The following is a 21,529-nucleotide window of genomic DNA, read 5'->3' on the forward strand; positions in this document are numbered from 1 at the left end:
TGCGGCCCTCTCTCTCCACCACCAGCAACCGCCTGCAGCCCTCTCTCTCTACCACCAACAACCGCGTGCAGCCCTCTCTCTCCACCACCAGCAACGTTCGCCTCCACCTCTCTCTCCCCCCTTCTCTCCCTCAATCGGTACCCCCAGCCGCGACCGCCTCCACCTCTCTCTCCCTCATTCCCTACCACCACACTGTGCAGCCTCCGATTACAGGTAAGACCCCTACAACTACGCTGTGCAGCCTCGGATTGAGCCTTACAGGTAAGGCCTCTGTTTTTTGGGATTTTCTTTGTGGTTGTTGCTTCTTTTTTTTTTTTTTTCAGATTGAGATGCTCTGGATCATGTGTTTGATAGATTTCTAGTATTTGAACAATGACAATACATATGTTTTGGTGATTCCGCAGTAATGCGGTCAAGCTTTTGTGACAAACGGAACTCTCCACAGCCATGGGCCGAGGTTCCAAGTTCCATTAACATCAACAAGAATAATTTGTATGTAGGTTTTTATTAAGTTTTAATAGCAGGTTTCATAATATCGAGAATATCACAAGGAATTATCATAGTTCCAGCTGTCAGTGGGCAGGACTTAGGCCTAGATATTGAATTGTCGGGCTGGACGTGTTCAAAATTTTGTAGTTTCTTGGCCTAGGCCCAGCATATCTACAACCCTGATTATACATGCCAACATTTTGAAACTGAAGCTTCCCTGATTCCAAACCCAAATCAATATCAGTTTTTGCATGTAAAAGAAAAAATGGTTTGTTTTATCTGTTTTTTTTTAATTATTTTTTTGTAAAATTTACTTTTGTATTTTTAATTGGTGAAGCCAGTAACCTTGTTGACTTGGATAGTTGCAGAAGATTGCTAGTGGCCTTGTATTATTGTATCTAGTGCTAACACTTACTTTTTCCCTAACCTAAGATTCTAGCAAATATCCTAATCATGCTAAGCATACTTCTTAAAATACTTTCTACTATATGCAATTCATGTAATCCTTCACTAAATATCACAATCCGATAAACAATTGTATGATGTTAAGTTCTGTTATTATTGTTGTTATTGTTTTGTTTTTAATTGAAACAGAATAGTTATTGCTTTCTCCTGATTAGTGATTAATTGGGCTGATTCAAGGGTTACTTCATCATTATGTTTCTACAATTAAATAATTTTTTTTTGCATGCTCATTGATTTCAATTCCTAAAATTATATAGAAGAGAGTAATTTGATACTTTTGTAGAATATGCCATTATGATTCACTAGATTAAGCTAAGGGTTGTTATTGTTTTTTTTTCTTCTTCTTTTATATTTTTTCTTCTTTATTTATAAATAGTAATTTTTGTACCCTCATATTTATTTCGTAGCTTTTGATTAACCGAATTTATGTTTACTTTGAACTTGTAGTTGGGGAAATGGAGTCACAACCCAATGCACGTGTAGAGAATCATAATGGACACCAGACAAATCAAAATGAACATCAGACAAATCATAATGAAGAAACAATCTCACATCCATATGATTTCATTCCAGAAGCACCCAAGGAAGTGAAACCAATAGTTGGTATGGTGTTCATTTCTGAAAATGTTGCGTATGATTTTTACAATGAATATGCTAGATGGTGTGGATTTAGTATACGAAAAGGTTCAACGCGGAATAGTATGAAAACAGGTGAAACAATTATGCGAAGTTTTATATGTTCTAAGGAAGGGTATCGACATCGTAAGCATATAGAAGCAACGGATCATAAAAAGAGACCAAGAGCCATGACAAGATGTGATTGCAAGGCAAAGATTGTAGTTCACAAGAATGGATCAGATAGATGGGAAGTTAAGACATTTGTGGAAGCACATAGTCACAATTTAATGAGTCCAAGCAAGGTTCATTGTTTACGATCACATCGACATTTTACAGATTCTCATAAGGTTGTCATGGATAACATGAGAAAAGCAGGTATTGGCACAGCTAAAGTGTTAAATTTTTTTACAAATGAAGCTGGAGGACCTGAGAAAATGGGTTTTATTGATGAAGATGCAAGAAATGCTCTAAAACTTCAAAGGCATGACAAACATGGCAAAAGTGCTCAAGAGTTGCTTCTTTACTTTCAAAATAAACAGAGGAATGATGATAATTTTACTTATGCAATCCAAATTGACAATGAATGTAGATTGACATCTTGTTTTTGGGCAGATAATATTTCAAAAATAGACTATGAAGCTTTTGGTGACGTTGTATGTTTTGACACAACATACAAGACAAATGAATTTGATATGCCTTTTGGTCCATTTGTCGGAGTCAACCACCATAAGCAATCTATCTTATTTGGTGCCGGGCTTCTGTTTGGTGAAACCATTGAAGATTTCGAATGGTTATTTCAATCATGGTTACAAGCTATGGGTGGGAAGCTTCCAAAGGCTATAATCACAGATCAGGATCCAGCAATTGCTGCTGCAATTGCAAGTGTATTTCCGAATACCGAGCATAGGTTGTGCATGTGGCACATTGTTCAGAAGCTTCCAGAGAAGTTAGGTAAAGTAATTAATGAGAACCCATCATTCAACAATGATTGGAGAAATTGTGTATATATGTGCGATGAGGAAGCCGAATTTGATGCATTATGGTCGAAAATGATTGTAGATTATAACCTTGAAGAAAATAAATGGTTACAAGATTTGTACACGATACGTAAAATGTGGATTCCAGCTTATGTCAAGAAAACGTTTTATGCAGGGATGTCAACGACACAACGGAGTGAAGGCATGAATGCCTTCTTTGATTATTTTGTAAGTCATAAGTCAACGTTATTAGAATTTGCAGAAGGATATGATCGCGCTTTACAAAAACGTCGGCATAATGAGTTGAAATCGGATTGTGACACTTTATATAGTATACCTGTAGCAATAACCTCGATCGATATTGAAACAGAGATGGCAAAAATTTATACAAGAGAAGTATTTTATGACTTTCAAGTAGAGGTGAAGGAAAGTGCTTTACTTGTTAATAAGCTGGTAGTAAGGGAAGGACCATTAAGTAAATATAATATATTCGACTATAGAAGGAATGATAAAATGTATACAATTATTTGGAACCATGATGAACGGGTTGGTTCTTGTACTTGTCAGAGCTTCGAATTTCGTGGGATTGTTTGCAGGCATTTATTAGTTGTGTTCAAGGAAGAATCCATCATAAAAATGCCTTCTCATTATATACTTAAAAGGTGGACACGTAATGCGAAAGAAAAAAATAAAAGTGACTCAACTCATTTGTCTTCAAACATTGATGAGTCAACCATTTTGGGGCGCAATAAAATATCTCGTATGATGAACTATTTAATAAATGAAGGAATGAGGACTCCAGAAATAATAGAACCTGTGTTATCAGCCTTAGAAGATTTGGTTGCAAATGTTCGTCAAAAATGTGGAATCGAAGAAGAAACCAGTATTGTCAAGAATGTCGAGGGTGGTGAAAGCAATCTATTGTTTAATGCACATTCTAAGAACTCTTACGTAGTACTTGATCCGATAGTTGTTAGTACTAAAGGCCGAACGAGTAAAAGATTTAAATCTGGCAGGGAGGAGAATAGTAAGTTATGCCGTGGGTGTAACAAGTGGGTTATTGGGCATGATAAACGAAATTGTCCTATATATAACCAACTTGATAATGCATCTGAAGAAGCCAGGTATATATTTTTTCCCTGTTTTTTTATTTGATTTCTTACATACATTGCATTATTTTAAACAAAATTCATTATCTCCACAGTTATGGCACTAACATTGAAAGAGGAAAGGGAAAAGCAGTTGGTAGGCCAAGAGGAAAAAATATAGTACAGGGTCGTGGTAGGATGTTAAATCAAGGTATTTAAAAAGTAACTATCAAGGCATTTATTAATGAATGTTTAATATATACTTTCGATTTTCATGTACTTATATAATCTCACATGATTAGATTGATCGGTACCAAAGGCATGATGTCTTAAATGTCTACAAGCTTGCGCCATCAGCTAAATGTACGAATTTTAACCCTTTTATTAAAACAATAACTTAAATATATGTTCTTTTCCTTTTGATGCCTACAATTTTTTATTCTTTTCCTTTTCATGCATATAGTTAAGTTTCAATGGATGTATAATTGAAAATTTTTCTGGTCGTTTTGTATGCAGGAATAACTTGAAATTGTTTACTAAGAAGATACCTATTATAGATCACGGAAGATTGAAGTATCCACTACTCTTAATGTCGACGATGTGGATTGATTTCATTTTCATGGCAATAACGTGCATTTTTTTTTTCGATTTTCATATTCTTATTATAAAATATTTGCGTGCATGTTTCAAGGACAGTGAAACATTCAACTATTGTTGATCGGTGTTTTAAGGTCGTTGAAATTTTGAATAACATTTTCTTTTTTCTAATAACATACATAGAAGTAAATAAGTAAGAAATATTAATTGACTTGGTATGATTGCAAGATTTTGTGCTTTCCCTTGTCTTTCATAGATTGGAACAATCCAATTTATGATTTTACAATCAGTTGTACATATCCCTCCCTTGGGCTTTGTTCCCTCCAACATCATTGCACTTGCATCGTAGAAAAAGCTATCATTCATAACCATACTCTAATGGAACTTATCCCCACGGCCCATTGAAGCCATTGAATATCTTCTGGGTTTCATCCAACCCACCATAGAAATAGCTGTCATTCACCCCCGTCTGTTCACCTCCACCATATTGTAGACCATTCTCCTTGCTGTAGCTGATCTGGCTGCAGCTCCCATCAGAAGAGCTACAGTTATTCTCCCCTCCAAGCATGTAAGCTCCATCTTTCATTTGATATGAATGGTGTGGATGATGGTGGTGGTGGTAGTGATGTATGGGAGAGTGGTGGCCCACAGCATAGTGACTGGCGAAATGTACAGGTAGCTACGGATAGGAGAATCATTACCTGTCTGATTTTCTCTACTGAGTGTAGACTATTGGCTGAATCTTTTCATCAGGCTTACAAGATTGACATACTAGATAATACACCCATGGCTGTGCAGGCCCAGTCAAGCAGTCGACCCTTAGGCATAAGGGCAGGCTCCAAATTGAAAATGAGTCAATACGTCTCTTGTTTGTCAAGGATGGGCAATTTTTTTCTTCAAAAAGGATTCTTCAAATTGAGCATAGATGTTCCTCATCGCTTGTGAGTTCATCAGCTAGAATGATCACTTCACTAGCTGTTTGTAGCTTTATCCATGTATTCAGTTAGAAAGCCAATGTATGTAAAACAGATCTGCAGTCTAACTGTTATGCTTATTACAAGTAATCAAACAAGTTATATGTGTGATATTTATGTTAAGGAATTGATCACTAATTGTATTTATTGTTTGGCTGTCGACATCTCTGTTTAACCTTTTGCTCATACTATGAAATTTGCTGAGTTTAGTTCAATGTTGATTCAATTCAGTGCACTGATTCTCTAAGGCTGTGTTTGGAACTTTGGATATGCAAGTGATTTGAATTACAAACACAATCAATAAACAATAGAATTGTAACTAAATTTCTGAGTTTAGTTCACTATCAATTTAGTTTAGAACACTGATTCTACTGAGACTGCATTTAGATACACAACTGATAAACACTCATCCAATCAATAAACGACCTTTTTCTAAGTAATTGGCTTAGTTCAGATTTCTATCAATTCAATTAAGCACACTGATTTCATAAGGATGCATTTAGAACTTCCTTTATGAAACCAAGTGGAATTGCAAACGCTCACCCAATTGAATTAGTTTGGTTGTTTCCACTTCACTGAGTAATTAATGCAATTGAATTAGTTGGCACTGCCAGATGCAGCCTACTTTTGTAGAGCACTACATTTACAAGTTGAGATTTCTTTTTTACAGTAGCAAATTCATCAGTTCACTATATTAAATCGGAGAAAATGGTCAATTGTACTTTTATTTTTTATTTTTTTACACACGCACTCACACCACACAGTGAAATTTCACCATAATGGGTGCTCAAACCCATGACAACAACCAGCTTAGCAGGTTCTAAGGATGCTGATTATCACCAAGTTTTCTTTAATTTTTATTTTTTTGTTTTTTTTCAGATTTCTTTTTGATGGCCTTATTTTTCTAGTTACTGAAAAAAAGTATTCATACTTAAAATTATGACCAAAAATTTGCTTGTAGTGTATCCAGTATCAATAGGAAATTTATTCCACTGGTTCCTTGTTTTCTTGCATTTTTTTATTCTGTCATTGGGTTCAGTTAGAAAAGTAGAATTAAAAGAGTGGGGAAACAAAGGAAATTTGTTTTGCCATATGAACCTGGTGATGGTCCTGTGGAATGTTCTTGCCAAATTAAGATTCAAGCTCACAGCATGACCCATTGATGAAATTTCGAGATTGTTTCCAATTGATTACCGATCACATGGATCTCATTGGGCTTTGTTCCCTCCAACATCATTGCACTTGCATTGTAGAAAAAGCTATCATTCATAACCATACTCTAATGGAACTTCTCCCCACAGCCCATTGAAGCCATTGAATATCTTCTGGGTTTCATCCAACCCACTGTAGAAATAGCTGTCATTCACCCCCATCTGTTCACCTCCACCATATTGTAGACCATTCTCCTTGCTGTAGCTGATTTGGCTGAAGCTCCCATCAGAAGAGCTGCAGTGGTTTAGTCTCACTCTTCTTACATTGGCCTCTCATATATACATATCGCTCACTAATTTCTTATGTTTTGCAGGTTGACTGCCTTGTATGTAGCTACTGTTTTTGTTATATTGGTTCAATAGAACTTCAGATTGATAGGAAACTCTATTTGCAATCTCTGGTATTACCAGCAAATACAGAACATGATCATGAGACATCTTCACATTCTTTAGAAGAGGCTTGTCCAGTTGAATTATCGGATGAAGAAGATAATACTCTCATGGCGAACTATGACAGTGTACAGTCATGTTCTTCAAGTAATATGAAGAACAACAATCTTGTACCAAAAGAGGTCTTGGAGGCGCTAGTAAATGGTAGCTTGGCTTTGCCTCACTCTAAGCAGTTTACATTGCCTTCGGTCATTCCATGTCCTCGAGGGTGTGAAGAAGAACATTACTGCAGGTGAACAAAGCTAATAAATATGCGCACCTCATGTGCAAATTTTCATTATTGTGTTCAACCCATCATTATAGCCTTGTCCCAACTCCCAACTATTTGGGGTTGGCATTACTATTCCGTTTTGCCAATCATATCCAAAGCAAGAATTCTTATGATTCTTGGAAAAATTTCTACAATGGGCTGCTCACTGGGCATAACTTCTGCTCCTTTAACTGCGCTTGGGTTCAGTTGATGCATGTCACACATTGCTTCTTGGTGAAGGTTCCATTCGTGGGATGCATGTGATTGTGAACTTTCACATGCAACTGTCTTTCTTGCCAACATATCACATGTCTATTGTATTAACTAACACTAATATCACTTTCTCTATTAGTATATACTATGATTTCTCTGTTAGTGTTAGTATTAACTAATTAACTAATTAAAAGAGTGGGGGAACAAAGGAAATTTGTTTTGCCATATGAACCTGGTGATGGTCCTGTGGAATGTTCTTGCCAAATTAAGATTCAAGCTCACAGCATGTGGAGAGGTGCACAAAATACTAGTCTGTATACACTTAGATTTTAAGGAGTGGAGAGCTTCTCATTGTGCAGGTTGGCCAGTTTGCAAATTGCCTGATTGAGGCTAGAAATGAATTGCAGCATAAGTACGTGCCTATCATCTCGTTCAATGTGCTGACTTGCTCATGGGTTGCATTTTTGTTATCTTTTATTTTTTACCAATTTCAAGTACTTTTTGTTTTTGTGCAGATCTGAGATCATTCAATGCAAGTTTACAATAACAAAGGCACTGCTATTCAAGGCTGACAGGTCATCGTTCAACCGCCTTTGTCAACAGGTTTGGGACATGTCTATTTTTCCTGACAACATGAGGCAATTGCTACTTCTAATACACACATTTCTTGATAGCCTCTGATATTGGTGTTTTGATATCTGCAGACCATGTACATGGATGGTATCCTCCAGTTTGCAGTTTGTGTCAACAGAACTGTGCTTCAGCGATCCAGACCATTGATACTAGGGGCCCCCACTTTTGAAGGGCATATCTCGAAAACCATTCAGATGAGAAGACCCTTTCCAACCCAGTTGGATGATGAGGTTGTATGATGAACATATGGTGATGTTTGGCTTATCTCGAAATGAAAGTCCTTTAACAAGGCTATTGCTTTAGATAATTTTTATTTTATTTACATAACCAAAAAAAAAAAGCTGATTGGAAATTCACACAAATGATGATTGCTTAGGTGATGTTCTTATCATGTTACAACAAATTGGCCAAAACTGGGAGGGAAATACATCATATACAAATGCTTTCTTTACATTACAGCACACTTGTCTTTAGTTTTGGATTCCGGATTTGATGAAGAGCTATTGCTGCTCCTTGGCCCCTGCAAGAAACAAACATCTCTTATAAAAACAACACATTTGTGGTTACATTGCAGTGAAGTTACGTTCAATATGGGTGAGCGAAAGGATTCTTGCAGAATAATTCTACAACAGGCCTGAGATGAGTGGCGAGGATTTAGCAGTACTAACATGGCGGGACGTAATGATGATTGTTATTATCATTTCAGTGATGTTGCTAACTCTAGTTTGTACTGTTGGCCAGAATGTAACAGTACTAGTTTCTCAGCCCCCACTTCAGATTGCGACGTCTATGCTGTTGGTGATGCTAATGTGGGTCCCTTGAGCTCAATGTCAATTGATCTTTGCAAGAAGAATGATCAAAATAAGATCTTGTCGCTCCGTGATGCTCCCAATAATCTATTTGAAGATATTATCTGCTTGAATGAAGAGATGAGTGGCGAGGATTTAGCAGATTCCGGTGGGGACCCGTCAGAAGTGGCTGTTCTTCCAAATCAAACAGTGTCACACAAGAGAAAAATTCAGTCGCCTGAATCAGATAAGGCCATGATTGATAACAGCAACAACAACACTAGCCCATCTGAGAATCCGAAGAAGAATTCTCGAGTGAGTATTTAAATTTTTACTATGTTTTTCTTTTGGATATGAGAAATGGGTCCTCTGGTGTGTGAGATTTTCTGTTGGGGCACACCATGTGGGTGCCCTTACTTGAAAAATCCAGTGAGCCACACATGAATCAAAATTGGAAACTAAAAAAAAAGAGAGAGAGATCAAGATCTGCATTCAGTGCATGTCTGTTGTCCCTCTGATGACTGTAGTAGTGGCCTGATTTTTGGACCAAGGCAATGTGGTGTGACCCACCTAATGGGTTTGTTCCATAATATCTTTATAATTCAAATGCAGGTCCAAAGAAATGGAAAAAACTCGCAAGCAAAGAAGAATATGAAGACAGTTAAGACCACTGACGAAGAAGATCCCAGTGCTGCGTTGCATGCACAGAGCTCTAGCAGCTGCTCATCAAAGGACGATTCAAATGCATCCCAAGAGCTTCACAAGGAACCCACTGCTTGTTGCACTCTTTGCTTCTAATTTGATGCATTGTAGCTTGATAGAAGGTGGAAAGCTAGTGATTGCATGATGATTATATGGGCATATTAAAGTCCCTGTGAAATGCTCGATGATTGGCTTCTAATTCAACGTTGTGTGACTTACAATAGGTGGGAAACTAGAGGTTGTATGTTGAACATATGGGAATATGATTAAATGAAATGATCGATGTTTGGCTTATCTTGAAATGAAAGTCCTTTAACAAGGCTATTGCTTTACATAATTTTTATTTATTTACATAACCAAAAAAAAAAAAGCTGATTGGAAATTCACACAAATGATGATTGCTGACAGAACAAAGAATTTCTTGCATAGCAAACCAAAGCGTGCATGTTACAACTCATGGTCATGCTAACATAACAAAGAATTTCTTGCAAAGCAAAGCAAAGTGTGCATGTTCTGTTGTAGTGGCCCACTATGTTCAACTTGTCCCGTTTTGGGATTTGATTCCCGATCACATGGATCTCATTTTGGCCAAAGTAAAATATAAAAAGCTACGGATAAAGGCCGTAGCTATAATTTCCGTAGCTCAAAAGAAAAACAAGCTACGGATTATATTTGTAGTTAATCGTAGCAATAGGCTGAAGTTAGTAGCAGCTACGGTTAATAGTGCCTATATTTTTTTTAAAAAAGACAAGAAATTAGGATAATGGTATCTCTTACCATTGTAGTACATGCCCTGATAGAAATTATAATAATGTCTCTCATACTAACAATAACCAATTTCACTAGGAGATGAATGATATAGTTTTAAAAAAAGACACTAACCTGCATATGTAACATTTGGGCTGGACTAGCCTATCACGCTTCCAGGCCTGACTGACCATGGACCAGGTTTTGGCCTGGTTTTTATGCATGTGGGTTGGACACTGACCTGAATTTCAGGCCTGGTTAATGAATGGCCCATGGCCAAGCACAGGTTTAGAGAGGACCACCTGGCATGAGATACCATGTAACATAACAAAACAGAAATTATAGAGGACCACCTGGAATGAGTTACCTGATTGTTTGGAGCTCCGCCTTGGTGTGACCTGCTGAACAGTAGACTGACCATTGACAGCTGAAAATAAAGAAGGTTGTTGTTTTTGGTGCTCTCGATAAAAGATGGAAGTAAGAACCCCCTACATACATGTTGTCATTCAAAACATAAGACTAGTAGAAGCATGAGAGAGAGAGAGAGAGAGAGAGAGAGAGAGAGAGAGAGAGATGCCACTGACATTAAGAAATTTCCACATATGAAAATTCGATTTCAAAACTGACAGTAATTTCCACAATTATGAACTATTTATCAATCAGTATTTCAGTTTTGGAATGACAAAAGCTGGCTGTTCAACCCTGAATTCTGCAATGTGTTGATAACGGTGGTTTTGCAGCCACATGTGACTCCATGAAGTAGTCTGGCAGTGATTCTTGGAAGCTAGCATCTTGCTCTTTTGACAGTTAGTTGACAGGGATAGGTTCACTTTTTTCCAATTCTTTTACATCTGAACTCATTAATGGTCTTCGAGAACCTTGCTTCACTAAGGCCAATGTGTGTGTTTAAGTAAATTGCTTGCACTTGACAAGCATAAGCAAACAATCTCCAAAGCCCTAGTTCTTTTTTTTTTTTTTAGCATAACAGAAATAAAAGGTTTGCAACCTAGTAAAAAGAAAAGGCAAAATGCAAACATCATTGAAAAAAGTAAAGTTTCCAAAATGAGGATGATGGTATACTTACTCTGAAAGGATAATTACTGAAGTCAATAGAACCTTCAGCAGGGCAATGCCACTTGAGAAACTTTAGGACCTTGACTTTGACTCAATCCATTCAACAGCCTTGATCCTTGACACCAATTTGGTGTGGATGCTACAAGTACCTAAGAAACATACATGTCATGGAACATTTAATGTAGACAATGCATGGCTGTCAATGAGCATCTTCGTAATAACCTGCTCTTCATGTTGAATAAAGGGGACCAAATATAACTGCATGGCACTACCATATTCAAGACAGATTTCAGCATTTGTTTGCATATCACTGTCTATAACATTTGCAATGAAAGGTCTATCCAGTGCAAGCATACTTCCTACACTGAAAAGAAGTTTTAAGGATGGGATCATGGCAGCACAAGCAAGATAACATGAAAATCCAAATTCAATTAAGAGCCTACCTGAAAAGATTCGCAAGGAGAACCTGCTCTCCCCACAAGAGAAACTTTAACTTGACACCATCATTATCAACAAGAGTGATTTGTTTCCGCTGTAAACAATCGAACCATGCCTTCTAGTCTACCTTTTGAAATCCCAGATCTATGCTGCTCATTCCATGCCTGCATAGAAAACCAATCAAAATAAGTAGCACAAGGATGTGCTTGGTAGAGATATCAAAGAAGGTTATGATGGCTAGTAAAATCTGTAGTGGCAAAATACTTTTTGACAGAAATATTTAGAGCCTGAATGCCTGAAAATGAGTTCATCTCATTTTAGTTAATCATAATTATGTATTAGAAATTATGACCTCTAATACATAAAATGAGATGAACCCGTTTTCAGGTGTCCACCAAACCAGACCTAATGTTAATCAGGAAAAAATAATAAGATATCAAGATAGTAACATCTCGGAAGGCTTTCTATAAAAATAACACATGGATGTGTTGCATCCACTTGAACAAAAAGATGCAATAGTAACTGAATGCTAAGATAGGTAAAACAGAATTTGCCCATTTCCACTTTATGGCTCCGGTTGGATGAATGAAGTAATTGAATTGCGAACATTCAGTTTAATAAAGACGAAATGACAGAAATTAATATGCTCTGCAGTATTCAGAAAGAGGAAGTAGCCGTCAAATTGCATTTATGTTTTTTTTCAGTTTGAGTTGAAAGTAACGCATTTGAAAGGAAACCACATTTGTTAATTCCACTTTGCTAGAATAATTCAAATATTCAATTCAATTTGATAGCGCATTGAAAACAACCTATTAGACTAAAAATTTCAATTCAGTTCAATAGCGCATACAAACACTCCATTCGAATTAATTACAGCAATCAAATCAACTTGGATTATGTTTTCCACTAAGATCATACAAAAGAATCCCAACTTGAGAAGGAGATCCAGTAGAGGGAAAACAGTGATGAAGAGATGAATGTGAAACGAGTAGAAATATAAGACAACAGAACCAAAATAAATTGCAGCAGTAAAAAGGCAGAGTCAGCTAAGGTTGTATATTTTTAATTTGGGATTGGATGCATTTATCTTGGTGATTTTGATGAGCCATGATCCAAGGAGCTTTGCTAGCCTCACATACACCTTTACACATCACACACGTACCACCTTCGCACATGTGTAGGACATCTGAGCCTCACTGTGACAATTATTCCGTACGATGCTCCCATGAAAATGGACAGAACTCATACATGACTGTGGGCCCCACAGAGCTCCTGTGTGTGCCGAGCTCGGGACACGGGTAGTACCCCATCAGCCAATCTGCGTACGTGAGTGGCGACTATACGCTCGACCTTACCGTCAGATGGAGGCGGTCGCGGCTGGGGGTACCGATTGAGGGAGAGAAGGGGGGAGAGAGAGGTGGAGGCGAACGTTGCTGGTGGTGGAGAGAGAGGGCCGCACGCGGACGTCGCTCGTGGCAGGGATTGAGGGAGAGAGAGGGCTGGAATTGAGTCCGATGGAGAGAAGGTTGCAGGGGTCTGCACGCGGTTGCTGGTAGTAGAGAGAGAGGGATGCAGGCGGTTGCTGGTGGTGGAGAGAGAGGGCCGCACGCGGAGGTCACTCGTGGCAGGGATTGAGGGAGAGAGGCGGCTGGAATTGAGTCCGATGGAAAGAAGGTTGCAGGGGTAGGGGTAGGGATGTAATGTAACCGGAACGACCGGTTTCAACATTTAAAATCCCGTTTTGACGGGAGCCGTTGATTTTTTATTTCAGCATCTGACGGCTAGCGTTATGCCAACGCTCGACCTTACGGAAGCCTATGGTACGGTCGACCGTATAGTACCTTTTCCCTATATATATATATATATATATATATATATATATATATATATATATATATATATATATATCTATATATATATATATATCATCTTGATCCAAAACTTATGTGGCCCCCCAAAACGTTTTCAACCGTAGATGTTTTATTCCTTACATCTTCAAATATTCGGGCTCATTTTTAACCTTAGGTCCTAAAATGATTTGGATCTCACAAAATGGATGGACGGAGTAGATTCCTCACAAACATCACATTAGGCCCCACCTAGTGTTATTTTTTTTATTTTTTTTTTTTCAGTGCATGAACTTCCATGTGAACTTTTCACAGGCCTAGATGTCTCGGAAGGGTAACCTGACTCGTCAGTCTTTGTGCTCAAAACTTCCGTGGAGATGAATGGCTTCAAGTGCATAAGATCCACACATTAGCCAAGCCACCTAATATTTGGCCAGGACACGTACCTCCCACAAGTCCAAAACATGGGGTTGACCATCACCCAATAAGAAACTGTGTAAAATCATTCCTAAGACGTCTTAACAAGGCATGTGTGACACACCTAAGTTTCAGATCATTGTACTTTTGAAAAGTCTCATCATCCCAGTGATTTATATCTAATGAACCAATTAAACACGCATGATTGTAGGCTACCCACTGAACTAACGTTGAATATCCCATCTTTTCTATGATAGGACACTGCTTCTTCAGTAGATCCCTAACTGTGGGGCCCACTATGATGTACATGTATTATATCCAAGCTATATCTTTTGAAGGCTTGGGCTCGAAAATGCAGCAGATCAAAATTTCAGGTGGTGTGATCAAACGCCCACCATTAAAAACTTCCAAAGGCCCACCATAATGTTTATTTTCCATGGGTCTACAGAAGACATGTCCGTAGACAACGGGCGGATGAGTTTTTGATGGGTCTGATTTTAGGATTCAAGGGTGAGCACGTTGTCATGCACCTAATGTACTTGGTGTGTCTCGTTTGCTGGTAGGGCCCCCCCTGCCTGACTACTGGTTATCATGCTGGTGGACTTCTTTCCATAAACTAACTTGTCAATGAACTAGTGCGCTTTTTTCAATACGCTAGTTTGGAAGGAAAGGAAGATGCTTGCGATAAGGTAGTCAATGTGGTGTAACTTTCTCTAAATCAGAAAAACTATTTAAGGTAGATGGGATCCACCCCGTCCATTAGATTCACCGACACAAGCTTGGTCTTGATCTCAAAAAATCAGCTGATTCAACATTCCTTGATGCGGCAACGGAAGATTCAATTCCTTACGACATTGTATAGTGTCCCAAAAGTACCTCATGGATAGCTATAGAAATAATCTAGGAAGTCCACCAGATGAATATAATCCATGTTGCACATGGTTTTCGGTTCGGTTCCCCTAAGAAAGCACTGCACAACTAAAAGTAAGGCAACCTTCACGACATCCTCATGCTTATTTGTGTTAACTAATCTCTCAAACACGTCCATTAGGTGCTTCTTTAATACTGGATATTCTTTGAAGTATTTGTCTCTTAATATACATATAGTGCAATGATTTTTCGATACAGTAAGATCTCTAGTTTTAAGACTCGTAATGAGAGCAAAGTCCATCTTGGTAAACTGCAATCGTCTCCCCCTGATCTCAAATACTAGATCACCTTTTTATCTTTTAAAAAAAAGAAGGTGAAATAGAGCCCTTATAAATCTAAAGAATGTAACATGTAATAGAAACGAGAAAGGAGATTGGTTAAACAAATTTAGCCGACTATCGTGCTTCTCCACTCCACTCTTCACATTTTTAAACCACCATGTCAGTGTACACCTAGACGTTGGGTTGGAGATTACGGAAGAATATTAGTCACCTACAAAGATGAATTGAAAAACATATCAAACATAAAATTCACAAGATAAATATAGTGTATAAAATCAGACATAATTAAAAACAATGTAGCATTTCATTAATTTGAACAAGCTTCATATGAAATAGAGATAGAATTTGAGCGAGGAAATACCAAAAATTGTGCGACACAAACTATCAACATAAGCGAGACAAACTAGAATTTGAGCGGGGCAAACTGGATATTGAGTGGGGCAAGTTAGATAATTAGCGGGGCAAACTACCAGAAATTCAATGTGTATTCCTGAATAATCTCATTTTTCAATTATTCGACCATTGCATTTTACAAAGTTCAACATTAGCCAGATTAGTGAACATTTATATGTTTCGATGCAACAATAAGAGATTATTTATAACAAGTAGTTTTTTTGGTTGGTTAATTGGTTACATTTTCTTCATGAAATGGGTTAGATTGGTATTATTTTGGATACGGTAAAATAATTCTATAAGATCTAATGTACTTATTCGATCTAATAAGTACCTTGTGTCAGAATTGAGAAATTCTATGCCTCGAATCTTTAATATTCTTTTATTTATCACCAGTGTTGACTATTTAGGAAGAATACTGTCGCCTATTGTCACTAAGAAACTAAAACAAACCTTAGAAATGGAAGAAAGAGGGAGAAAGTGCGAAAGAAACAGACGTAAAAATAGAAACGACTTTCGAAATGATGGGGACTAAACAGGAACAAGAGGCATCCACAGAAAAAGACCCTTCCATGGATTGAAAAACCTCTTATGAAATGTAGAGGTTCTGGAGTTGGGAAACAACTCAAGACTATACCACGGGAAACAATGGTTGCTAAACAACCACCATTGAAAACTTCCTATGATACACTTGAATGATTATTTTTCATCCAAACTTTTGATTAAGTCAAACAGATTCATATATATCAGTTAGTCTATCATTAGGGTTGACTGCAACAACTGGGGATTGGACAAGCGAGCGTTGCAAGCAGGGTGGCGTCGCAAGAGTTCGTAGCAGGCGAGCATCGCCGGTCTGGTGACCCTACCGCCTCATGAGAGGTAGGTCACCCACAAGAAAAGAGGGTTTCCCCTCTCATCCTCCTGCTCGTGAATCCCCAAAGCCCTCCAAATCCCAACCTGCTGGCCGAGTTATTAGCTATATCAGGTCAGATTTTAGCCTTTTTGTCAGAAATATTCCGTTTGATTATTCGAGAGAGGATATTTGGGAAATTTTTAGCAAATATGGTCGACTGCTGGATGTATACATCCCCACTCTCCCAGGTCTTTCGAAACCTAGGGGCTATGCTTTTGTTAGATTTAGGTATGAACAGGATGCAATGGCGGCGAAAGATATTTTCAACGACCGGCGGATCGATGGAAGGATCATTGTGGTCAAATGGGAGAAGAAGAGAAGATACACGCCAATGGCTACTACGACAATCCCCTCCCCTGTTCGGGGAGAGGGGGTTAGAAAGGACACTCGGAACAACAAATCCTACGCAGTTGCAGCTGCTCCGGGCATCCATGAGGGCCCAAGAGCGAATATGTCTCCACCCACAGGCCACGCAAATCATTCCCCCAATATCACCTCTATGGCTGACCCTAGCGCGGTCGAGCACCGGATGCATCTACTGACCCTTGCTCTAGTTGGTGTAGCGTCGGACCCATCGATTTCGGTATTGAGACCGATAACAGCAATCCGAGAATCTAATTTCAAATCCTCTATAGTGGATGTTATCAGGATCTCTACTCTCAAATTCCTCATCATCCTGAAAAAAAAATCAAAATTCGAGGAGTTCCGGCAGGACAACGACCTTCACAGCTGGATGGGAATCGTTTCGGTCTACCCATGGAATCCAGGGGAAGTGTCAAGTAGCGAGGGTATTTGGATCAGGCTATATGGTATTCCGGCTCATGCTTGGCTAGAATCGGTTATCTTGGACCTGGGTAGCTATTTCGGGAAGGTTACCCGGATTGATGAAATCAGTAAGTATGGACTATTTCAGGTCCATGCTCGCCTTAAGGTTATCCTTCACCCAGGTAGCAATTTTAATCAGGTGCTTAATCTCAAGGTGGCCGGAAACAACTACCCCATTGTCACAAAAATGGAATCTGAGATATTGTGGGTCCCAGCAACCCACCCTCCTACTGAGCCAAAGAGTCCCTCAGAGGACTTTGTGGGGACCAAAGATTGGGTCCTCACAAAATTCGGTAAGGCGAATGTTGAGACTAATGCCAGGTCGAATCAGGACAAGCACGAGTTTGAGGAGTTTATGGTGAGGATGCAATCCGCTTTGCTTTGCCTTCCTGTGATCCCAAATATGAACTTAGCAGAGATGGAAATCTGCCCAGCGGCAGTTTATGGTAATGTCTCAGAGTTGCTGACAGAAAAGGCCACCCATCTCAACAGCCCAGATTCCAACCCGGGACCTATTGAGAAGGTTCTTCAGCCAAATCAGGAAGTGTTGGACCAGCAACACCACAGCGATGTTCTTCAGCCCAGCTTGGAATATAGCGCCCAAAAGACTGCCGACAATCAGGACAGGCACCGTCATGCCATAGCAGTGGACAATGTTTTTCAGAGATTGGCCACGGACCTGACCCAATAGAAGAAATCCCTCTCCTTGATAAGCCAGAAACACCATTCAGGTCGCCTTCAAATATCAACCGATTCAGAAAATTCTACTCCAGATCGGTCGGCTGTTCCCCGATCATTCAGGATCAGGCCAACAGAGGGGTTGTTGAGACTAATGTCCTGCATTGTCTCCCACCTCAGCCTGTGCTCAGTCCCACGGGCCCATCAGCCACTGATACCTCAATTGTTGGCAATCCAGAACTCCCAAACACAGCCAATAGGTCCCCTCGTAATTGTGATCAGGCAGAGCAGCTCTCTACTGCCTCTCCTGCTCAGGTATGGAGGTTTGAACTTGCTGTCAACCTCTCTCCATTTTTCTTAGTGGCTGCAGATGATTTGGGACGTAGAACCATCGATGCCCCTCTGCAGACAGAACAACGAATCAGCGGGCAGAGATGGTGCGAAGGTCAAAAGAACTTAGGCGTGGATAGTGAAGAGGAGTAACCTTTGTCTTCGGATCATTCTTAAGGCAGGGTTAATCAACATCTTTTGTCACAAGTTCAAAGTTTTACAGATCAACTGCATTCTTCAATGTCCCTCAGGAAAACTAAGAGAACCAGAACCCTATACTTTAAGGGTGACTGGGGTTCAAGATTGCGACGACTGAAGAGACGGGCTGTGAACAGCGATTGTGTTACAGATGGATAAAATCATCGTTTGGAATGCTCGAGGCATTGGGAATCAGCGCACCGTTAGAATAGCTAAGCGAATGATCAAGATTCACAATCCTTGGGTGATTGTGATTTTAGAACCGATGCTCAAGGATGAGAGAAGAGGGGGAGTGGGACTGTCCCTTGGTTTCCACTCCTTTTTGAACATGTCTGAAGGGGATAAAATATGGGTGTTCTATAGGAATACTATTACTTGTTCTATTTCCATCATGTCTAATCAATCCTTGTCTCTTGTTGTTACAATTCAGAATATTGTGGTCCTTATTGCTCTAACTTTTGTCTATGCTAGCTGCGCTTGGTCTCGCAAGAAGACGCTTTGGGATGAGTTGGCGGCTTTGTCCACCTTGGTGGTGGGGTGTTGGGCTGTTTGTGGAGATTTTATTGTGGTGGTGGGGGCTTCGGAAAGAAGGAGCCGCAGGCAGCTAGATGCCACTAGTTCTGCCAAATTCTCAGACGCAATCAACAATGCAGGTCTTATTGATGCGGGGTTCGCTGGAAATCAGTTTACATGGATCAACAATCAAGCCGGCTCATTTAGGGTGTGGACGCAGCTGGACAGAGTTCTTATCAACGCGGACTGGTCCTCCAACTTCCCTGCCTTTCAGGTCCACCATTTTCCTCGGGTAAATTCAGACCACGCTCCACTTATGCTGGATTTCCCATCAGCCTCGTCCACCTGTCTGAAGTCGTTCAGGTTTCAGAGGATGTGGACTCAACATGAATCATTCCTCCATGTGGTCAGCTCAGCTTGGAAAACTGCCGACTCTAAACACCAGATTTTCAATGTGCTAGGGAAGCTCAAGGCTGTTAAACATGCTATCAAGGACTGGAACAAAAATGTCTTCGGCAATATTTTCGAACAAGTCCGTCAGGCTGAGCGTGATCTGGTGGCACTTGAGGACAGGTGTCAGCTCGAGGTAGGGGACTCTAGGATCCCCTCGGAGTTGTAGAATGAGTTCAAAATGGCGTCCGATCGCCTCAGTCAGCTGGAGCTAATGCAAGAGACTTTCTGGAAACAAAAGTCCAGAGTGAATTGACTGACAGATGGGGACATGAATACCCGCTTTTTCCATGCCTTAGCCACCGTGAAGCAGCGCAGAGCCTTCATCAGGTCTATCAGGCTTGAGTCGGGGCAGGAAATAAGCGACTCATCTGAGCTGAAGTTGGCAGCGGTGGAGTTCTTCAAGCAGCAGTTTTCAGCTATCCCTGTAACTCCTGATTCTGGCATTTTGGAATCCATTCTACGTCTAGTTACGCGGGATAACAACCATTTGTTGACAGCCCCGCCGACAATGTTAGAGGTCCACCAGGCTGTTCTTGCCATGCCTAAGGATGGGGCTGCGGGCCCAGATGGTTTTTCACCAGCTTTCTATATCTCCTGCTGGAATGTGGTGGCCCAGGACCTGCATAAAGCTGTCTCTTTCTTCTTCCTTGGGGGTAACCTTCTAAGAGCGGTGACCACAACGCTGATATGTTTGATTCCTAAATCTCAGTCGCCAAAGAAGTTTGTCGATTTCCGCCCAATCAGTCTTTACAATTGCCTTTATAAGATTTTTGCTAGAATCATTGCTTCCAGGTTGAATCAGATCCTGCCATTGCTGATTTCTAAAGAGCAAGGGGCTTTTGTCCCGGGCCGTTCCATATCAGAGAATATTTCTCTCAGTCAGGAGCTTTTTAGAGAGATCTCCAGGAAAGTTCGGGGGGGGGGGGTTGTGGTTATGCTTGATATGGAAAAGGCCTACGACAAAGTGGATTGGGGTTTTTTGAAGAAGGTGCTCCTCAAGTTTGGGTTCAGCAAGGAGTGGGTGGATATGATTGAGAAGTGATGGGCCAACAATTGGTTCTCGGTCCTGGTTAATGGGGAGCTTAATGGTTTCTTTAAGTCTTCTAGGGGGCTTTGGCAGGGGGACCCGCTCTCCCCAGCCTTTTTTATTATTGCAGCTGAAGTACTCAGCAGGGGCCTCAATCTTTTGCTGGATTAGGGCAGGTGCAAGCCTTTCAGGACCAGTAGGGGATGTCCTCCTATTACCCACCTGCTGTACGTCGACGATACCCTTCTCTTCCTTAATGGGGGTCTCGCATCCCTTCATGAAACAAAAGTTTTTTTGGATGCGTACCAAGCAGAATCAGGGCAATGCATCAACCTTAATAAGAGTTCTTTTATCGGCTCAGACAAATTAAAACTGTCCAGGGTTAGAGCAATTGAAAGAACCATTGGCATTTCTAAGGCATCTACTACCCCTTTTACATACTTAGGGGTTCCCATCGTAGTGGGAAGGGTGAACTCAGGGTTTCTCCAGCCCCTTTTGGAGAAAATCGAAGGCAAGCTTAATGGGTGGAAAGCTAGGACTCTCTCCCAAGTGGGCCGAGCAACTCTAATCAAAATGTGTTGTCTAGTATTCCAATCCACTCTCTAGCTGCTACCCATATCCCGATTCAGGTTCTCAAAGCCTTGGAAGCTAGTTTCGCCAATTTCTTTTGGGGTTGGGCGGAGGGCCAGAGGAAAATGCATTGGGTTAGCTAGAAGCGGATTGCAGTTTCGATATTTGAGGGCGGGTTGGGTTTCAAGAGATTGGGTGAAGTCATGAACGCCTACCGAATGAAGATGGCGTGAGGTATCCTCTTCTCCAAGCAGGATTCTTTGTGGTGTTCGTACATGGCGGCGACATATCAGCGGAACTTAGTGACCAATGGGGCCTCTCCCCATTACCCCTTTGCTTCCCCATTATGGAAGCGCATTCAGGCCTAGTTTAGGCGAATGATTCCCATTGCTCAACGGATGCTCGGTGAAGGAAGTTGTAAGCTCTGGTTTGATAATTGG

The 21,529-nt window shown here is 40.2% G+C and overlaps 1 protein-coding gene and 1 long non-coding RNA gene across 2 annotated transcripts; one reads left to right on the forward strand and one right to left on the reverse strand.

Moving 5' to 3' along the window:
- Positions 1 to 1,760: 1,760 nt before the first annotated feature.
- Positions 1,761 to 2,749, forward strand: LOC131220169 (protein FAR1-RELATED SEQUENCE 5-like). Its single transcript, XM_058215133.1, has 2 exons — positions 1,761 to 2,614; positions 2,725 to 2,749. The coding sequence occupies exons 1-2, from the start codon at positions 1,761 to 1,763 to the stop codon at positions 2,747 to 2,749; spliced, it is 879 nt and encodes a 292-aa protein (XP_058071116.1).
- Positions 2,750 to 11,337: 8,588 nt separating this feature from the next.
- On the reverse strand, positions 11,338 to 12,071 carry LOC131220575 (uncharacterized). The gene is made up of 3 exons (XR_009158695.1): positions 11,720 to 12,071; positions 11,499 to 11,640; positions 11,338 to 11,425 (listed from the first exon to the last, which is right to left on the reverse strand). It is a non-coding gene; the product is annotated as an uncharacterized LOC131220575 (long non-coding RNA).
- Positions 12,072 to 21,529: the final 9,458 nt, after the last annotated feature.

The sequence above is a fragment of the Magnolia sinica genome, chromosome 12 (assembly GCF_029962835.1).
Source record: "Magnolia sinica isolate HGM2019 chromosome 12, MsV1, whole genome shotgun sequence".
NCBI lineage: Eukaryota > Viridiplantae > Streptophyta > Magnoliopsida > Magnoliales > Magnoliaceae > Magnolia > Magnolia sinica.

Coding starts and splice junctions, on each gene's coding strand:
- LOC131220169 (XM_058215133.1), top strand. CDS start 1,761: ATGACAAGATGTGATTGCAAGGCAAAGATTGTAGTTCACAAGAATGGA. Junction 2,615..2,724: donor GCCGAATTTGATGCATTATG/GTCGAAAATGAT, acceptor CGTTTTATGCAG/GGATGTCAACGACACAACGG.